The following is a 22082-nucleotide window of genomic DNA, read 5'->3' as shown; positions in this document are numbered from 1 at the left end:
CCCTTTCCATTAATATTATTTATCTCATTCACATAAGAGACTAACCCCCCGCTGCCCCAAAAGGGACAAGCAGTAGAAAATGGATAAATGGACGTAAGAGACTAGGCGTATATCAGCAATCGTCACACACACACACACACACACACACACACACACACACACACACACACACACACACACACACACACACACACACACACACACACACACACACACACACACACACACACACACACACACACACACACACACACACACACACACATCAACCAATAAAAATTTGGCGGGGCGGAAGTGCATTGGGAAAAAAAAGATGCTACTATCTACTAGCTCGGTTGGTAGAGTGGCCGTGCCAGCAACTTGAGGGTTGCAGGTTCGATTCCCGCTTCCGCCATCCTAGTCACTGCCGTTGTGTCCTTGAGCAAGACACTTTACCCACCTGCTCCCAGTGCCACCCACACTGGTTTGAATGTAACTTAGATATTGGGTTTCACTATGTAAAGCGCTTTGAGTCACTAGAGAAAAAGCGCTATATAAATATAATTCACTTCACTACTTCCATACTTATGAAAATTGATCATTTCAACTTTGGCGGTAACTTATGAAAAACAGAGAAGGACTGAACAAAAAACGGCACCGAAAAGGAAATCATATACTGCAGGTTACAAGCTGGAAGCAGTGAAATATGCAGCAGAAAACGGCAATCGAGCAGCAAAAAGAAAGTTTGGAGTAAGTGAGAAACTTGTAAGGGACTGGGGAAAAGCAGAGGCTACTCTTACTGAAAGGAAGAAAACTAAAAAAGCTGAATATCCGAAACCATTCCTGTCTGGATTCAGAAAGGCTGGAATAATTGGAACTGCAACTGACGATGACTCTGACATAAGCGACGCATTGTCTACCTTTGGAGTTGGCAGAGTTGTTTAGAAGCGACAGAGCAAGAGAGAGAAGAAGATTTTATCGGATTTAGCGATTAGGAGTGACAAATTGTTTAGTAGATGTACAGCATGTTCTATATCAGACCTAGGCAATTATTTTGACTTGGGGGCCAAATTTAGAGAAAAAAATGTGCCTGTGGGCCGGTATATCTGATTTTTAAGAACAATAATACAAAACCTCACAATAATGTCTGATTGAATGCTAAAAACTTTATGAAGGACTGCTTTAAAAAACGGAATGGAATTTTTCAAGCTTTTTTTTTACTGAAGAAGACACCCAGAATGTGCATGAAAATAACTTATGTGGGATTAACAATATTAACTATGAAAGATAAAACCCTGAATATTAACAACCTATGAACGCCACACCCCCACTCGATCGACATATTTTACAATCAGGCGAAACGCAACAAAAATGCTACAAATACAGCTAAATATAAACGGGAAAAAACGGAAAAAAACCCCGCATTTCAGGCTGGCCTCTCTGAAAACACTCTGTGGAAACGCTCCACACCCACACTGCTTGGTATCTCGTCTGAGCTGCTGGAACTTAGATTACCATCCATTCATCCATCCATCCATTTTCTACCGCTTATTCCCTTTCGGGGTCGCGGGGGGCGCTGGCGCCTATCTCAGCTACAATCGGGCGGAAGGCAGGGTACACCCTGGACAAGTCGCCACCTCATCGCAGGTCCAACACAGATGGACAGACAACATTCACACTCACATTCACACACTAGGGCCAATTTAGTGTTGCCAATCAACCTATTCCCAGGTGCATGTCTTTGGAAGTGGGAGGAAGCCGGAGTACCCGGAGGGAACCCACGCATTCACGGGGAGAACATGCAAACTCCACACAGAAAGATCCCGAGCCTGGATTTGAACCCACGACTGCAGGAACTTCGTATTGTGAGGCAGACGCACTAACCCCTCTGCCACCGTGAAGCCCACTTAGATTACCATAATAACTAATTAGATTACCATAGTGACTAGTGCATCATGCAAAACAGCAGATTCCAACCATTGAAATACTTTGTATAGTTCAAGACTTACGGTCATTTGAAAACATCACTGCACATCACAAAGGCAGCTACACTTTCCATCTTAAAGATCTAAAACATATATTTGGGAATGTCCGGCGGGCCAGATTGAAAATCTTAACTGGCCGCATGTGGCCCCCGGGCCTTAATTTGCTCAGGTTTGATCTATATGTTATGGTTATTTGAATGACTCTTACCGTACGTAATATGTTACGTTAACATACCAGGCATGTTCTCAGTTGGTTATTTATGAGTCATATAACGTACACTTATTCAGCCTGTTCTTCACTATTCTTGCCTTTCAAATGTATATTCTTTGTGTTGTATTTTATCGAATACATTTCCCCCCAAAAATGTGACTCATACTCTAGTGCAGGCCTGGGCAATTATTTTGACTCGGAGGCCACGTTTGGAGAAAACAATGTGTCTGCGGGCCGGTGTATCTATTTTTAGGGACACTGATACGAAACTTCACGATAACGTCTGATTGAATGCTAAAAACATTATGAGAGACAGCCTTAAAAAACATAATGGAATTTTACATTTTTCTATGAACGATAAAACTCTGAATATTGACAAATTATGAACGTCACACCCCCTTTCGATCGACACATTTTACAATCAAGTAAAACGCAACAAAAATGCAACAAACAGTGAAATATGAACGTGAAGGGTACAAAATAAACCCACCTACAATCTGATGTATCTGATATATCACTAAGCTTAAGAACTTTGTTGTGAAAATCTCCTTCCGCGTCTGTGGAAAACGCTTCCCACCCACACTGGTGCCTCGTCTGAGCTGCTGTGACTTACATTACCATAGTAACTAATTAGATAGATAGATAGATAGATAGATAGATAGATAGATAGATAGATAGATAGATAGATAGATAGATAGATAGATAGATAGATAGATAGATGGATAGATAGATAGATAGTACTTTATTGATTCCTTCAGGAGAGTTCCTTCAGGAAAATAAAAATTCCAGCAGCAGTGTACAGAGTTGAGATCTATTTAAAAAAAAGTAAAAAGTAAATAATGGGGGTTTAAATGGAAACAAAATAGAGAAATATTAGAATAAGAATAAAAAATAAAAAGCAACAATGGGAATAAAATTATAACAGTAAAATAAGAATAAAATAAATGACCATAGTAACTAATTAGATGACCATAGTAACTGGTTTATCATCCAGAAGAGCAGATTCCAACCGTGAGTGCACATCATAATGGCAGCTACACTTTCCATCTTAAAGAGCTAAAAAAATTATTTGGGAATGTCCGGCGGGCCAGATTGAAAATCTAAACGGGCCGCATGTGGCCCCCGGGCCTTAGTTTGCCCAGGTCTGCCATAGTGTGACTTATATATGTTTTTTTCCTTCTTTATTAGGCATTTTCGGCCGGAGCGACTTATACTCTTTTACCGAAAGATACGGTAAAAGACTTGCATGTCGCCTGCCGTCTCTGTATCCAGGGGTCACCTTTCCTTTTGTCTTTGACAAGAGGAATGTGCACAAAGTCCAAAAGCTCCATAAATGTAGGTAGCGTTCACACAAACGCCGCCACAGCGGTCAAAGGTCAACCCCTAACACACCTGTTTACCCCTTGCTCGTATCCTTAAGCCTGCAGCACCAACTAATGTACAAACAGGACATACAAACATATATTACTTAAACTGTTGTGCCTATTATTAATGATAACAATACATATGAATGATTTAATGAGTGCAATCACACATACAGTATAACAAACTGTCACTATAACTGCGTAAAACAGAGTCCATCCTATTCGGGTCCAAGCACAACCTAAGTAAATCCCCGGGATTTACGATTAAAACAGGTGATACCATAATCACCAGCAAAGATGAGGTAATTTACCTAAGTTGTATATTGGACAACACTCTCTCGGGTGAAAAAATGGCATTAAAAGCAATCACCGAGATCAATAATAAAACTAGATTTTTGGGCAGTTTTTCCGCGTCCACCAACAGGGATACACTTAAAACCCTTGCCGGTGTACTGCATAACAGTGTGGTACGCCAGCTGCACTGAAACAGACAAACAGGCGATTCAGAGGGTCATAAAGTCGGCACAAAAAATCATCGGCTGTCCCCTGCCCTCCCTGAAGGACTTACACAACTCCCGTTGCCTCAACAGAGCAAAAAACATTACCAAGGACAGCACACACCCTGGCTTCCACCTGTTCGACTTGCTACCATCAGGCAGGCGCTACAGGTGCATCAGAGCCAGGACAAACAGGCTCAGAGACAGCTTCTTTCCCAGAGCTGTCACCATGTTGAACTCTAACTTATAATAATAATAATTCACCCCTATACAATATAATGCCCTAATACCCTACTGTGCAATACAACCCTTCGAGTGCAATACGTCCGTCACTGCTTGTTATTTATTACTTTGGTACTCCTGTCTTGCTCTGTATATTGTACAGTATTTGTATTTTGTACTTCTATAGTGTTTTGTATATTAAACAGAATTGAGTAGTCTGTTTATTTCAATTGTTAGTTTTTCCTTTTTACCTCTTATGTCATTTATTTCACCCCATCTTTGTTCCCACTGCCGCACCTTAAGTTGGAGTCTTTAATCTCGTTATATGCAAATATAATGACAATAAAGTTCATTCTATTCTATTCATACAGTGTCATTTTGACAACGGCTGCAGCTCATAGTTCACCAGTATCCCCAAGCCACTAAAAACAAAGCCGCAAACTTCCCAAAACAAGCTGGTGAGACTCCTGCTCAACTTCCCATACTGGACTCACCTAATTTAGGCCCACTTTACCAAATTGGGATGGCTTAGAGCAGGGGTCGGGAACCTTTTTGGCTGAGAGAGCCAAAAAGCCAAAAATTTGAAAATATATTTCCGTAAGAGCCATATAATATTTTTTTTTAACACTGAACACAACTAAACACGTGCATTTTTAAGTAAGACCAACATTTCTAGAGTATAATAGGTCTCTTATTCTTTGTAATAACATTGTTATTCTGACGCTATCTGTGGAGGGGGCGTGGCCTGCGGGCCTGCAGCGACAGGTGCGAAGATGGACCACCTGGGCCTTGTCATCTAATCACCCGTCGCTCTGTTATAAGCAGCAGCCAGGAGGAGAGACTGGGTTGGGGCTGGAAAAACTATTGCTGGAAAGCAACTGAGAGACTTTTTGAAAAATAAAACAACCAATAAACAACCACACTAACCAATAATAAATGAATAACTTCTTACTATTAATGCAACTTCTTGAACAGGTGCGGTAGAAAACAGATGGATCGATTAAAAATGCATGAGAATGTTTTATATTTTGAACATTATTTGTAACACTGTGATTACAAGTGGAATTATTCATTACTTATCGTGTTAAGCAACGTCAGCTCAGATTTATCAGAGAGCCAGATGCAGTCATCAAAAGAGCCATATCTGGCTCTAGAGCCATAGGTTCCCTACCCCTGGCTTAGAGTTAAGGAAAGAGTACACCGAATCGCAAAATACTCAGAGAAACTGCCCCCAAGTACCTGTCAAACAATTTCACCAGAGTAAGTGATGCTCACAGGTAGTTCCTCAGACCTCGTCCCCCCCAAATTCAAGACACTCATGGGAAAAAATGTATTCTACTATTTTGCCACCACTCAGTAAAATGTACTACCGACAGACCCTAAAATTCAAACTTCCCTACTAAATTTTAAAACTTCCATAAAATCAGGGCTCAGCTCAACCTCTGCCTGATCTGAACCAAAATTGATCCCCAGCAACTTTCCAAAGCATCAAACAGGTTTATATGTGGTTAAAGTGTATATATATATTTTCTCATTCTGTTTTGCACACTCTTGGAGTCAACATGTGCATAGTCATGTACTTATTTACCTGTATTTCATCTTTTTTGTAAGGGGCGCTGAAGCCGGCAGACCCGTCAGCGATCCTGTTCTGTCTCCCTGTAATGTTTGTCTGATCTTGAATGGAATTGTGCTGAAAATTGTAATTTTCCTGAAGGAACTCTCCTGACGGAATAAATAAAGTACTATCTATCTATCTATAGTGTATATAGACTTAGACTTCCTTTTTATTGTCATTCAAATTTGAACTTTACAGTGCAGATAAGAACGAAATGTTGTTGCATTACCTCATGGTAGTGCAGGATAAAAAAAGCAGTAAGGTGCAGATATTAATAAATAGATTACTGTACAGGGCTTCACGGTGGCAGAGGGGTTAGTGCGTCTGCCTCACAATACGAAGTTCCTGCAGTCCTGGGTTCAAATCCAGGCTCGGGATCTTTCTGTGTGGAGTTTGCATGTTCTCCCGTGAATGCGTGGGTTCCCTCCGGGTACTCCGGCTTCCTCCCACTTCCAAAGACATGCACCTGGGGATAGGTTGATTGGCAACACTAAAATTGGCCCTAGTGTGTGAATGTGAGTGTGAATGTTGTCTGTCTATCTGTGTTGGCCCTGCGATGAGGTGGCGATTTGTCCAGGGGTGTACCCTGCCTTCCGCCCGATTGTAGCTGAGATAGGCGCCAGCGCCCCCCGCGACCCCGAAAGGGAATAAGCGGTAGAAAATGGGGATGGGGATGGGGAGATTACTGTACAGATAAATATATTGAACTTTTGCATATGCATCCAGGTTTATGGATGTGTGTTGTATTGTCTTTTTATTCCTGCAAGTTAATCTATTTTTGGGGGAATTGAGGGGATTATTTTGATGCGTTCAAGAGTCTTACCGCCTGAGGGAAGAATCAATCAATCAATCAATCAATCAATGTTTACTTATATGGCCCTAAATCACTAGTGTCTCAAAGGGCTGCACAAACCACAACACAAACCACTACGACATCCTCGGTAGGCCCACAAAAGGGCAAGGAAAACTCACACCCAGTGGGACGTCGGTGACAATGATGACCCGGTGGGACGTCGGTGACAATAATGACTATGAGAACCTTGGAGAGGACCAAAACAATGGATGTCGAGCAGGTCTAACATGATACTGTGAAAGTTCAATCCATAATGGATCCAGCACAGCCGCGAGAGTCCAGTCCAAAGCGGATCCAACACAGCAGCAAGAGTCCTGTTCACAGCGGAGCCAGCAGGAAACCATCCCAAGCGGATGAAGAAGCTGTTACAGAACCTCCAGGCTGCGGTACCTCTTTCTAGAGTCCAACAGTGAATATACCCCCGCGCCCCACATTTTTATGTATGTATTGTTCTTCAAATCACCTGACACTGCAAAAACTGAAATCTAAGTAAGATTAAATATCTCAAATAAGGGTGATATTTGCTTATTTTCTGTCTGATAAGATAATTCTTCTCACTAAGCAGAATTTATGTTCGAGTGTTTTACTTGTTTTAAGTGTTTTGGTCCTAAATGATGTCAGTAAGATATAACAGCTTGTTGCTGAGATGTTATGACCTATATTGAGTAAAACATGCTTGAAAGTAGAATATCAAGTGTTGCAACGCCCGATTGTAGCTGAGATAGGCGCCATATGCTAAAGGGAATAAGCGGTAGAAAATGGATGGTTGAATGGATAGCTGTCATCAACACTCACAAGTATAAAACTACTTTCTTAAAGTCATCATTTCTTATTTCAAGCATGAAAAAAAATCATGATTCCGAGCGCATATCATTATGTCAAGATAATGGCACTAGCATTTACTTATTTAAGAATATTTTTCAACAAATTGAGCAAAAAAGTCCCCAAAAATGTTTTGTACCAAAAAAGTGCACTTGTTATTAGTGACAATATACTTATTTTAAGGTATTTTTGGGTTCATTGAGGTTAGCTAATTTGATTTGTTTTGGAAAGTGTTGATGAACCAAATTTTTTGTTCTATTGGCAGATAATTTTGCTTAGTTCATGTAAAATACCCCTCATTTTTGTATTTTTTTTCTCGTTTTTGAAAACTGACTTCTTGCAGTGTGGGGTCTGAAAGTACTGACAGCCTACAAAACCAGTCCAGACACTACAAAGTTCTACAGGAGCATAATTTAAGAATATTTTTCAACATATTGAGCAAAAAAAGTCAGATTTTTTTTTTTCTACCACGAAAAGGGCACTTGTTATTAGTGAGAATAGACTTATTTTAAGGTATTTTGGGTTCATTGAGGTTAGCTAATTTTACTTGTTTTGGAAAGTTTTGACAAGCCAAATTTTCTTGTTCTATTTGCAGATAATGTTGCTTACTTCAAGCAAAATATGCCTCATTTTTGTAATTTTTTTTCTTGTTTTTGAACACTGACTTTTTGCAGTGCATGTATACTGTGTATATGTACATCATTTTTCCATTTTTTAACGTAATTTTTTACATACATGTTACAGGTTATATAACTTTTACTATTGAATGTATCACATGTGATGAAGATGTAATGGACCACAATGGAAACAAGCCTTTTGTCTTTTTGTGCCATCCATTTTTTCCTTTTTAAAGCAGTACATGGATTCAATTCCTTAAGATGTCAATAAACTTCTCTATTAATCAATCAAAAAACATCTGTATGCTAACTTCAACGCTCAAACATTTTGTCCAACAACTTAACATTGGAAGTGGCTCCTAAGGTTTCTTTTATGTTTATGGTATTTGCTCATTTCAAACAGTTACAATATGGCACATCTCACGCACGTCCGAAAAGGGGGTAGGAAGAAGCCGAGCTCATTTACTCCCACTCCTTTAACCGAGTCGTAGCAATTGCTGAGACATTTGTTTGTTCATTGTTGATTGGCTTTTATGGTTGTCAATCACGGCGATTTCGTCCACGCGACCCACCCACAGGAGAGATCTTTGAGAACTAAAGATATATAAAAACGGACACAATGGCCGCCGTGCTGCTGTTAAAACAGATGAGCGAGAGTACAAATCCATCCAAATTTTGAATTAGTCAAAAAGATCGCGGCTCTCCTAACATGTGACCGGCTACAGGGTCATATTATGATTTTTTTTCTCTACATTTAAAACACTTCCCTGTGGTCGACATAACTTGTAACGGTCAAATTGTTTTTGTTGGCGGTCTTACGTGCCGAAGCTCTCGTCATGGCCAAGCCACAATTGATCGCGTCTCTATCCCAGCAGCAATGTTTTAGTTTTTAGTTCTTCCATATTGACTTTCCTGAAAGATATACCATTCCATATCATACCAATTTTATTTATAAAGCCCTTTAAAAACAACCACAGTTGAAGAACAAAGGGCAAAGGACAGAAGTAAAATACACACTGAAAGAGAAAATACAAATGTGAAGTGAAGTGAATTATATTTATATAGCGCTTTTCTCTAGTGACTCAAAGTGCTTTACATAGTGAAACCCAATATCTAAGTTACATTCAAACCAGTGTGGGTGGCACTGGGAGCAGGTGGGTAAAGTGTCTTGCCAAAGGACACAACGGTAGTAACTAGGATGGCGGAAGCGGGAATCGAACCTGCAACCCTCAAGTTGCTGGCACGGCCACTCTACCAACCGAGCTATGCCGCCCCACTTTACTTTAAGAACAATTTGTTAGATAAAGAGCAGTTAAAAAGTCAAAAACGGTTAAAAAAGTTCAAAACAGTTTAAAGTCTCATTTTGGGTTAAAAGCCAGTGAATAAAAATGGGTTTTAAGAAGGGTCTCAAAAATAGCCAAAGGGGCCTGTCTCACATGGAGAGGGAGATAGTTCCAGAGTTTGGGATCCACCACAGAGAAGGCTCTATCCTATATAACAGGGGTAGGGAACCTATGGCTCGGGAGCCAGATGCGGCTCTTTTGATGACTGCATCTGGCTCTCGGATAACTCTGAGCTGACATTGCTTAACACGATAAATAATGAATTATTCCACTTGTAATCACAGTGTTAAAAATAATGTTCAAAATATAAAACATTCTCATGCATTTTTAAGCCATCCATCCGTTTCTACCGCACCTGTTCAAGAAGTTGCGTTAATGGTAAGAAGTTATTTATTTATTATTGGTTAGTGTGGGGCTTGCCCTTCTGGGGGTTCTTCAGACCACTGAGCACCGACATGAGAGCCTGTTTTAGGGTTACAATATTGTTGTTTTTTTTTCAATAAGTCCCTCAGTTGCTTTCCAGCAATTGTATTTTTCTCTTTCATTTTCGCTCGCGCTCTGGCTCCAGCTCCAGCCCCAACCCCGTCTCTCCTCCTGGCTGCCGCTTATAACAGAGTGACAGGTGATTAAATAACAAGGCCCAGGTGGGCCTCTACGCACCTGTCGCTGATTTAGAGGCCGGTCCTGGCACACCCCCAGTTCACTGCAGGCCCACAGGCCACGCCCCCTCCACAGTTAGCTTCGGAATAACAATGTTATTACAAAGAATAAGAGACTTATTATACTCTAGAAATGTTGGTCTTACTTAAAAATGTATGTGTTTAGTTGTGTTCAGTGTTAAAAAAATATTATATGGCTCTTACGGAAATACATTTTAAAATATTTGGCTTTTTGGCTCTCTCAGCCAAAAAGGTTCCCGACCCCTGCTATATAAGTTACAACTATACGCTACTTTGTATTAGATATGGCAACAGCGAAGGATGCATGTGCATGTACGAGCCAGTCCGCCCCGCAACAAGAGGATAGAGATACAGAAGGAACTTATTGACTACAACTTTGGACTACAAGTGAATAACTTTCTACCATGTATGGAGATATCCGCTGGCGTAACAAAGGCGAAATGTGTCAATGGTTTATTAATATCTCGTTTGTATTCAAATTTTCGGGAGATATGGGGTCTTCAATTCAAAAACACAGGTGCCAACAGGTAAAGAACATTTGGTTTTGCATAATATGACCCCTTTAAGCTTGACATGATGCATATCCATAAATGGCGGATATAGGTTAAGCGTTTTCCAGGAAAGACAATGTTAATTCGTTGAATTTGAGGCCAATGTTATGAAAAAGAAGAGTGTTAAAGGGGATTTCTGGAGATAGCGCATGTTCAAGTTGCCGAACAGATGGGTTTGCTTCAATAAAATGTTTAAAGCTCATGTGACCGACCGTGTGTAGAAGGAGCTTCTGGCCATTCCTTGACTTAACAATAGAGTCACTGTACTGGAAAACAACACTTTGTCTTCAACTTGACAACTGTCACACTCTCTCATTCCAGGTTGGACCTTGTTTTGTGTTTCACTACTTTCTCTATTTATTTCCTTTCCAGCGCTCTTATTTTCCTTCCACTTCCTGTCTGGCTCCACTACTCCTCAGGCCTGGAGACGGGTGTAGCTGCGGACGCAGAAGTACTGTGTGTTGCGCCCACTCTTAAGTTGCACCAGGAGTGACAACAAGGGAAGTGGACCGTGTTTTAAAGAAGTGGCCACAGTGGCGCTGACAACGCCAGAGTGGACTCTTGGGCGAGACTTAAGAGTAGGGCGTGACTTAGACGTAAATTTGGGGAGACTTAGACCTAAAGTGGGTGAGACTTAGATTGGGGCGTGACTTAGACCTAACGTGGGCGAGACTTGGAAATAAAGTGGCCGAGAATTAGAGTGGGGCGCAACTTAGACCAAAAGTGGGCAAAAATTAGAGTGGGGCGTGATTTAGACCTAACGTGGGCGAGACTTGGAATTAAAGTGGGCAAGACTTAGAGTGGGGCGCGACTTAGAGCCAAAGTGGGCAAGAATTAGAGTGGGGCGTGACTTAGACCTAACGTGGGCGAGACTTGGAACTAAAGTGGCCGAGAATTAGAGTAGGGCACAACTTAGACCTAAAGTGGGCAAGAATTAGAGTGGGGCGTGACTTAGACCTAACGTGGGCGAGACTTGGAACTAAAGTGGCCGAGAATTAGAGTAGGGCACAACTTAGACCTAAAGTGGGCAAGAATTAGAGTGGGGCGTGACTTAGACCTAACGTGGGCGAGACTTGGAACTAAAGTGGCCGAGAATTAGAGTAGGGCACAACTTAGACCTAAAGTGGGCAAGAATTAGAGTGGGGCGTGATTTAGACCTAACGTGGGCGAGACTTGGAACTAACAGTGGGAAAGACTTAGAGTGGGGCGCGACTTAGATCTAAAGTGGGCAAGAACTAGAGTGGGGCGTGACTTACATCTAAAGTGGGCGAGACTTAGAGTGAGGTGCGACTTAGACCTAAAGTGGGCGAGACTTACGAGTGGGACGTGACTTAAACCTCAAGTGGGCAAGACTTAGACCTAAAGTGGACAAGACTTAAGAGTGGCCGCAACTTAGAACTAAAGTGGGTGAGAATTAGAGTAGGGCGCGACTTACACCTAAAGTGGGCAAGACTTGACCCTAAAGTGGGCGAAACTTAAGAGTGGGACGTGACTTAGAACTAAAGTGGACGAGACTTAGACCTAAAGTGGGCAAGACTTAATAGTGGCCGCAACTTAGACCTAAAGTGGGTGAGAATTAGAGTGGGGCGCGACTTACACCTAAAGTGGGCAAGACTTGACCCTAAAGTGCGCGAGACTTAAGAGTGGGACGTGACTTGAACCTCAAGTGGGCGAGACTTAGACCTAGAGTGGACAAGACTTAAGAGTGGCCGCAACTTAGACCTAAAGTGGGTGAGAATTATAGTGGGGCGCGACTTACACCTAAAGTGGGTGAGAACTAGAGTGGGGCGCAACTTACACCTAAAGTGGGCAAGACTTGACCCTAAAGTGGGCGAAACTTAAGAGTGGGACGTGACTTAGAGCTAAAGTGGATGAGACTTAGACCTAAAGTGGGCAAGACTTAAGAGTGGCCGCAACTTAGACCTAAAGTGGGTGAGAACTAGAGTGGGGCGCGACTTACACCTAAAGTGGGCAAGACTTGACCCTAAAGTGGGCGAAACTTAAGAGTGGGACGTGACTTAGAGCTAAAGTGGACGAGACTTAGACCTAAAGTGGGCAAGACTTAAGAGTGTGGCATGACTTAGACCTAAAGTGGGCGAGACTTGAGAGTGGGCGCAACTTAGACCTAAAGTGGGCAGGACTTAAACCTAAAGTGGGCGAGATTTAGAGTGGGGCAGGACTTAGACCTACAGTGGACGAGATTTAAGAGTGGGGCGTGACTTAGACCTAAAGTGGGCAAGACTAAGACCTAAAGTGGACGAAACTTAAGAGTGGGCGCAACTTAGACCTACATTGGGCAGCACTTAGACCTAAAGAGGGCGAGACTTAGAGTGGGCTGCGACTTAGACCTTAAGTGGGTGAGACTTAGACCTAAAGTGGGCGAGACTTACGAGTGGGTCGTGACTTAAACCTCAAGTGGGCGAGACTTAGACTTAAAGTGGACAAGACTTAAGAACGGCCGCAACTTAGGCCTAAAGTGGGTGAGAATTAGAGTGGGGCGCGACTTACACCTAAAGTGGGCAAGACTTGACCCATAAAGTGGGCGAGACTTAAAAGTGGGACGTGACTTAGAGCTAAAGTGGACAAGACTCAGACCTAAAGTGGGCAAGACTTAAGAGTGTGGCATGACTTAGACCTAAAGTGGGCGAGACTTAAGAGTGGGCGCAACTTAGACCTAAAGTGGGCAGGACTTAAACCTAAAGTGGGCGAGACTCAGCGTGGGGCATGACTTAGACCTAAAGTGGGCGAGATTTAACAGTGGGGCGTGACTTAGACCTAAAGTGGGTGAGACTAAGACCTAAAGTGGACAAACCTTAAGAGTGGGCGCAACTTAGACCTAAATTGGGCAGCACTTAGACCTATACTGGGCGAGACTTAGAGTGGGCTGCGACGTAGACCTAAAGTGGGTGAGACTTAGACCTAAAGTGGGTGAGACTTAGACCTGAAGTGGGTGAGACTTAGACCTAAAGTGGGTGAGACTTAGACCTAAAGTGGGTGAGACTTAGACCTAAAGTGGGTGAGACTTAGACCTAAAGTGGGTGAGACTTAGACCTAAAGTGGGTGAGACTTATACCTGAAACGGGTGTGACTTAGACCTAAAGTGGGCGAGACTAAGACCGAAAGTGGACGAAACTTAAGAGTGGGCGCAACTTAGACCTGAAGTGGGCAGGACTTAGACCTAAAGTGGGCGAGACTTAGAGTGGGCCGCGACTTAGACCTAAAGTGGGAGATAATTAGAGTGGGCCGCGACTTAGACCTAAAGTGGGAGATAATTAGAGTGGGGCACGACTTAGACCTAGAGTGGAAGATAATTAGAGTGGGGCACGACTTAGACCTAAAGTGGGAGATAATTAGAGTGGGGCACGACTTAGACCTAAAGTGGAAGATAATTAGAGTGGGGCACGACTTAGACCTAAAGTGGGAGATAATTAAAGTGGGGTGCGACTTAGACCTAGAGTGGGCGATAATTAGAGTGGGGTGCGACTTAGACCTAGAGTGGGCGCGACTTGGACCTAAGGTGGGCAATAATTAGAGTGGGGTGCGACTTAGACCTAGAGTGGGAGATAATTAGAGTGGGGTGCGACTTAGACCTAAAGTGGGCGCGACTTGGACCTAAAGTGGGCAATAATTAGAGTGGGGTGCGACTTAAACCTAAAGTGGGTGAGACTTAGACCTAAAGTGGGTGAGACTTAGACCTAAAGTGGGTGAGACTTAGACCTAAAGTGGGTGAGACTTATACCTGAAGCGGGTGTGACTTAGACCTAAAGTGGGCGAGACTAAGACCGAAAGTGGACGAAACTTAAGAGTGAGCGCAACTTAGACCTGAGGTGGGCAGGACTTAGACCTAAAGTGGGCGAGACTTAAGAGTGGGCCGCGACTTAGACCTAAAGTGGGAGATAATTAGAGTGGGCCGTGACTTAGACCTAAAGTGGGCGATAATTAAAGTGGGGTGCGACTTAGACCTAAGGTGGGAAATAATTAGAGTGGGGTGCGACTTAGACCTAGAGTGGGAGATAATTAGAGTGGGGTGCGACTTAGACCTAGAGTGGGCGCGACTTGGACCTAAAGTGGGCAATAATTAGAATGGGGTGCGACTTAGACCTAGAGTGGGAGATAATTAGAGTGGGGTGCGACTTAGACCCAGAGTGGGCGCGACTTGGACCTAAGGTGGGCAATAATTAGAGTGGGGTACGACTTAGACCTAGAGTGGGAGATAATTAGAGTGGGGTGCGACTTAGACCCAGAGTGGGCGCGACTTGGACCTAAGGTGGGCAATAATTAGAGTGGGGTGCGACTTAGACCTAGAGTGGGAGATAATTAGAGTGGGGTGCGACTTAGACCTAGAGTGGGCGCGACTTGGACCTAAAGTGGGCAATAATTAGAATGGGGTGCGACTTAGACCTAGAGTGGGAGATAATTAGAGTGAGGTGCGACTTAGACCTAGAGTGGGAGACAATTAGAGTGGGGTGCGACTTAGACCTAGAGTGGGAGACAATTAGAGTGGGGTGCGACTTAGACCTAGAGTGGGCAATAATTAGAGTGGGGTGCGACTTAGACCTAGAGTGGGAGATAATTAGAATGGGGTGCGACTTAGACGTAGAGTGGGAGATAATTAGAGTGGGGTGCGACTTAGACCTACAGTGGGCGCGACTTGGACCTAAAGTGGGCAATAATTAGAGTGGGGTGCGACTTAGACCTAGAGTGGGAGATAATTAGAGTGGGGTGCGACTTAGACCTAGAGTGTGAGATAATTAGAGTGGGGTGCGACTTAGACCTAGAGTGGGCGTGACTTGGACCTAAAGTGGGCAATAATTAGAGTGGGGTGTGACTTAGACCTAGAGTGGGAGATAATTAGAGTGGGGTGCGACTTAGACCTAGAGTGGGAGATAATTAGAGTGGGGTGCGACTTAGACCTAGAGTGGGTGCGACTTAGACCTAGAGTGGGAGATAATTAGAGTGGGGTGCGACTTAGACCTAGAGTGGGAGATAATTAGAGTGGGGTGCGACTTAGACCTAAGTGGGCGCGACTTGGACCTAAAGTGGGCAATAATTAGAGTGGGGTGCGACTTAGACCTAGAGTGGGAGATAATTAGAGTGGGGTGCGACTTAGACCTAAGTGGGCGCGACTTGGACCTAAAGTGGGCAATAATTAGAGTGGGGTGCGACTTAGACCTAGAGTGGGCGCGACTTGGACCTAAAGTGGGCGCGACATATTGTTATTGTTGGCATCATGAGGTGTCAAGGTTCCCCTATGTTTGTTGTGCACTTCCGTGCTGCACTAGCTTCTGGTTTGAGCATTAAAGACTTGTCTTACCTGCATGTCGTCTCCTGTCTCCCCATTTTGGGGTCACAACTACCGCAACAACGCGGCACCGTGCTAGGACATTACGTAAGGAAGTATGAACTAAATACTGGTGTAAAATAATATAAGTCCGTTACCAGTTTGATGCTATCCTCTGGTCGAAGCAGCTCAACCATGGCGTGTATGTGTCGGTGTCGCGTGTCTGAAGCGCCGTCTTCTTGTTTCGGGGGGGGCGTGTCCTCGTGTAGGTCCTCTCTCTCTGCCTCTTCCAGCAGGAGAACTGCTCCCTTGACCAGGGCAAAGCTCTCCCTGGCGACCGACAAGACATAGGGATCAGGATTGCAGATTTCGCGAGATGCGAACCAAAAGAATGGTGTCAATCTACCTTTTTTGAAATCTCCCTGTTCTCTGCGTGGCTTCATCCTTAAGAAATCACATATATCACACAAACATTTAAAAGAAGGGAAGCAACTTTGCAAATAGTGATGATATGTGTTTTCTACTCCTGTAACGTGGCATGTCTGCTCTAAGCTGGGGAAGAAAAATAACTGTTCCTCTAAGGCTCTGCATTATTTCCACAGCTACGACAATTAAAGGACATTTTTAGAGACGGTGTCCTAAAATTTAGAATAGCAATGACTGGGGAAAAAATAAAAGTTGAGCGTGAAATGTGGCGGAACACTGATAAGGCGTAGCGGAAGCCAGAAGTGAGGAGACAGACGGAGATAATAACACATAAGAAGGGGGAGGGAAGGAGTGTGTGTGGATGGATAAAACAAAAAAAAACCTGGCAATGGATTCTGAGAGAAACACAATGCGAAGGAGAACACGCCAGAGAGAGCGAGGTATCGCTACACATATAAAAAAGGGAAAATACATGTGACAAAGAGAGCATTACCTGTTACGCAACTGACAAGTCCAGACAGAGTGAAGGAGAGAGAGAAAAAAATGTTTAGATGGTGGAGTGGGCAGGAGCCAGGAGAAGAACGATGGAGAATTGGGAGAGAAGAAGAAGAAAAAAAACACAAGTTAAGACATACGATGATCCGTTTCTATGGTTGCAATGAGACTTGCTTTAACATATAAGACTAGTTAGGAGTTGATACAGTATATCTTTGTTTGAAGATGGATGAATGCAAGCAGAGGAGATAGCGAGAGACAAAAGCCGATGGCACTGTGAGCGTTTATGTTGACAGGAAGAGAACCAATCCCGCTAACTATGCCAGGCCTGGGCAATTATTTTGACTGGGGGGCCAAATTTAAAGAAATAAATGTGTCTGAGGGCCGATATATCTATATATGTAGGAACACTCATACAAAACCTGGCGACTTGTCCAGGGTGTACGCCGCCTTCCGCCAGAATACAGCTGAAATAGGCTGCGGCACCCCCTTGTGACCCCGAAGGGAATAAGCGGTAGAAAATGAATGGATGGCTGGATGGAACACTAATACAAAACCTCACAATAATGTGTGATTGAATGCTAAAAACGTTGTGACGGACCGTCTTAAAAAACGGAATGGAATTTTACATTTTTTCTATGAACGATAAAACACTGAATATCGACATGTGCATAGTCATGTACATAGTGTATATAGACTTAGACTTCCTTTTTATCATCATTCAAATTTTAACTTTACAGAACAGATAGGAACGAAATTTTGTTGCATTAGCTCATGGTAGTGAAGTGAAGTGAATTATTTTTGTATAGCGTTTTTTCTCTAGTGACTCAAAGCGCTTCAAATGTAACTTTACATAAGTTACATTTAAACCAGTGTGGGTGGCACTGGGAGCAGGTGGGTAAAGTGTCTTGCCCAAGGACACAACGGCGGTGACTAGGATGGCAGAAGCTGGGATCGAACCTGGAACTCTCAAGTTGCTGGCACGGCCACTCTACCAACTGAGCTATACCGCCCCTGGGAGTGCAGGATAAAAAATCTAATAAGTGCAGTTATAAATAAATATACTACTGTACAAATAAATATATTGCACTTTTGCATATGCATCCAGGTTTATGGATGTATGTTATATTGTCTTTATATTGACAAAATATGAACGCCACACCCCCTCTCGATCGATATATTTTACAATCCAGCAACACGCGGCAAACAGCGAAATATAAACGCTAAGGTTAAAAATACAATATACAATCTGATATATAACTACGTTTTAGAACTTTGTTGTGAAAATGTCCTTCCACGTCTGTCCCTGACACCCACATTTCAGGCTGACACTCTGTGGGAACGCTCCCCACCCACACTGCTTGGTGCCTCGTCTGGGCTGCTGTGACTTAGATTATGTTGAAGGATGCTGATATGTTTAAGAGTTATTCCTTTTTACATCGCCATGTTTAGAGTAGCTAGTACTTTTCCTTTGTGTATTCTACCAGTCTCTCTTTGTATTCAGATCCCAGGTTAGTGTCGTAAACCATCGGAAAGTGAAGACAACCCCCACGTCTCTCTCACCTTACGGTGTTGAGAGGAGGGGGAGGAGGGCTTTCTTTGGTGTGAAAAGAGTTTGTTTTTCCCTTGGAATGCCAGAACAACTTGAGAATGTATTGGTCTGGGTTGTTCTCCTGAAGCTTCAGTAAAACTTGGAAATATTCCAATTCTGTCTCGATGGTCCTTCTTACTCAGCATATATGTCATCAAAAGAACTTGGGATTGACCAGTAACTTAAATTCCCTGGGAGGAAGAGCTGGTCCAAGGCAACAATTACCATAGTAACTAATTAATTACCATAGTAACTAGTGCATCATGCAAAAGCGCAGATTCCAAGCATTGAAATACTTTGTATAGTTCAAGACTTACGGTCATTTGAAAACATCACTGCACTTCATAATGGCAACTACACTTTTCATATTAAAGATCTAAAACAATTGTTCGGGAGTGTCCGGCGGACCAGGTTGAAATACTTAAAGGGGAACATTATCACCAGACCTATGTAAGCGTCAATATATACCTTGATGGTGCAGAAAAAAGACCATCTATTTTTTTAACCGATTTCCGAACTCTAAATGGGTGAATTTTGGCGAATTAAACGCCTTTCTGTTTACCGAGCTGGAGGCGATGACGTCAGAATGTGACGTCGCCGAGGTAACACACCCACCATTTTCATTTTCAACACATTACAAACACCGGGTCTCAGCTCTGTTATTTTCCGTTTTTTTGACTATTTTTTGGAACCTTGGAGACATCATTCCTCGACGGTGTGTTGTCGGAGGGTGTAACAACACTAACAGGGAGGGATTCAAGTTGCACCACTGGCCCGAAGATGTGAAAGTGTCTGCTGCCAGACCCCCATTGAATGTACCAGAGTGTCTCCACATTTGACCGGCGATGCTAAGGCAGACATGGCACAGAGATGTATGGATAACCTGCAAATGCATTTGCAACGATAGTTAACGAAATCAAAAAGGTGAGTTTTGTTGTTTTGACTGCCAGCTAATCGATGCTAACATGCTACGCTAATCGATGCTAACATGCTATTTACCGGCGGTGCTAAAGCAGACATGGTACAGAGATGTATGGATAACCTGTAGATGCATTTGCAACTATATTACGTTTCCTTCCACCCACATTTAATGCGAAAAAAACACTTACCAATCGACGGATTTAAGTTGCTCCAGTGTCAAAAGATGCGAAAGTCCTGATCGTTTGGTCCGCACATTTTACCGGCGATCCTAACGCAGCTATTCGGCCATGCTATGGCTATGAATAGCGTCAATAGCTATTCGCTTGATAGCTTTAGTTTCTTCTTCAATATTTTCATACTCCAACCATCTGTTTCAATACATGCGTAATCTGTTGAATCGCTTAAGTCGCTGAAATCCGAGTTTGAATCCGAGCTAATGTCGCTATATCTTGCTGTGGTATTCCCATTGTTTGTTTACATTGGCAGCACTATGTGACGTCACAGGGAAATGGCCAGTGTCTTCGCAGAGAGCCGAAAATAAGGCACTTTAAAGCTTTATTTAGGGATATTCCGAGACCGGTAACATTTTGAAAAAAACTTCAAAAAATACAACAAGCCACTGGGAACTGATTTTTATTGTTTTTAACCCTTTTGAAATTGTGATAATGTTCCCCTTTAATGGGCTGCATGTGGCCCCCGGGCCTTAATTTGCCCAGGTCTGATCTATGCAGCAAGGAATATGAATTGTGATGAAAGCCACGTTATACCCGTGGAATGTTTGCTCTGCAACGCTATCCGATCACCAGCCCGGCCTGCTATGCAAAACAAAGGATTTGTTATTGCGCTGATATCGCTCGTGGACGGTCCTGCTGCTCCTGGCCCAGACTGCTGTCCTTGTTCTAATACGTGTGAAGCAACTTCATGATGCAAAAAATAAGACTGGCATGGTGATGACTCACAGGAGTAGGGCTGATGGAAGGAATCCTGCGCAGAGTCAATAGCGCCATTGCGCAGTACAGGTGTCTCCGCACCCAACGGCCTGCTGCTGCTGCTGCTGCTGCTGGTGCTGGCAAGCTCAGACAAGCTCTGCAGGTTCCACAGGCCAAAAGTGTGCAGGCTCTGGCATGAGTACAATTTTTGTCCTGAAATGATAGGAGGACACAATGTGACTGGAAAAGCCAGCGCTGACCTCCGCCCAGGCCCTTGTAGCCCCAAAATGTAATAATCCTGTTCCTTAAGTATGTGCCCATACATTTTAAATCTATAGCAGCATGGTAGAAATGTGGTAGCAACTTTTTAAAGCTATCTACAGCGGAGTAACAGAAATTGAGTCAACACTCTTGTCAGTCATCCACTGGTCTTTCTCACACACAAACAAACACACACACACACACACAAATCATTAAAAAATGAAACTCGGCAGCTGATATTGACAGTAAAGTCGTTGTCGCAATTGTTGCATATGACTTTAAAGCATAACCAAGCATGCATCACTATAGCTCTTGTCTCAAAGTAGGTGTACTGTCACCACCTGTCACATCATGCCGTGATTTATTTGGAGTTTTTTTTGCTGTTTTCTTGTGTGTAGTGTTTTAGTTCTTGTCTTGTGCTCCTTGCTGGCTTTTTCTCTTTATTTGGTATTTTTCTGCAGCAGTTTCATGTCTTCCTTGACCGCTATTCTCCACACCTTCTTTGTTTTAGCAATCCAAAAAATAGCAGTTGTTTTTATCCTTTTTCGCGAGGACATTGTTGATTGTCATGTCATGTTCGGATGTACATTGTGGACGGCATCTGTGCTCCACAGTAAGTCTTTGCTGTCGTCCAGCATTCTGTTTTTGTTTACTTCGTAGCCAGTTCTGCATAGCCTTCCCTAAGCTTCAATGCCTTTTCTTAGGGGCACTCACCTTTTGTTTATTTTTGGTTTAATATTAAGATTATGACTTTTCGCGCGTGACTAGTAGCCTTTTCTTGACCAGTCCTGAAGCCACTCGATACCTCTCGAATCTTTTGTTCCATCTCGGCCATTTCTTTCCGTCTCTGCAGTCTGACTTTTCTGGCGGGCTAACTTGAAAGTTGTCTCCATGGGCGGGAAGCGCCGTTGCATTGCCTTCACTCATTGTGATAGCTAACTTGGGAACTAACTTCACTCGTACTAATAAAACAAAAAGCACTACCATCCTCACCTATGGTCATGAGCTTTGGGTTATGACCGAAAGGACAAGATCACGGGTACAAGCGGCCAAAATGAGTTTCCTCTGCCGGGTGGCGGATAGGGTGAGAAGCTCTGTCATCCGGGAGGAGCTCAAAGTAAAGCCATTGCTCCTCCACATCGAGAGGAGCCAGATGAGGTGGTTCGGGCATCTGGTCAGGATGCCACCTGAACGCCTCTCTAGGGAGGTGTTGAGGGCACGTCCAACCGGTAGGAAGACACGGGGAAGACCCAGGACACGTTTGGAAGACTATGTCTCCCGGGCTGGCCTGGGAACACCTTGGGATCCCCCGTAAGAGCTGGACGAAGTGGCTGGGGAAAGGGAAGTCTGGGCTTCCCTACTTAGGCTGCTGCCCCCGCGACCTGACCTCGGATAAGCCGAAGAAGATGGATGGATGTATGGACACTACCTTTCGCAGT

General features: G+C 43.4%; 1 protein-coding gene across 2 annotated transcripts in view; it reads right to left on the bottom strand.

Moving 5' to 3' along the window:
• si:ch211-203d1.3 (protein phosphatase Slingshot homolog 3) overlaps nt 1-22082 on the bottom strand; it is a 53690-nt gene that overhangs the window by 28727 nt on the left and 2881 nt on the right. The window contains exons 2-4 of one of the 2 annotated variants that reach the window (XM_061899915.1): nt 20413-20595; nt 16427-16464; nt 16145-16350 (exon numbers count right to left, since the gene is read on the bottom strand). In XM_061899915.1, coding sequence (XP_061755899.1) covers nt 16145-16350; nt 16427-16464; nt 20413-20460 — 292 coding nt within the window. In that variant the 5' untranslated portion in view covers nt 20461-20595. Of the gene's footprint in view, nt 1-16144; nt 16351-16426; nt 16465-20412; nt 20596-22082 lie in introns of those variants that run through there. The other variant, XM_061899914.1, reaches the window with a different exon arrangement.

The sequence above is a fragment of the Nerophis ophidion genome, linkage group LG05 (assembly GCF_033978795.1).
Source record: "Nerophis ophidion isolate RoL-2023_Sa linkage group LG05, RoL_Noph_v1.0, whole genome shotgun sequence".
NCBI lineage: Eukaryota > Metazoa > Chordata > Actinopteri > Syngnathiformes > Syngnathidae > Nerophis > Nerophis ophidion.
The sequence above is the reverse complement of the archived record's forward strand: the minus strand, read 5'-3'. Positions and strand labels throughout refer to the sequence as shown.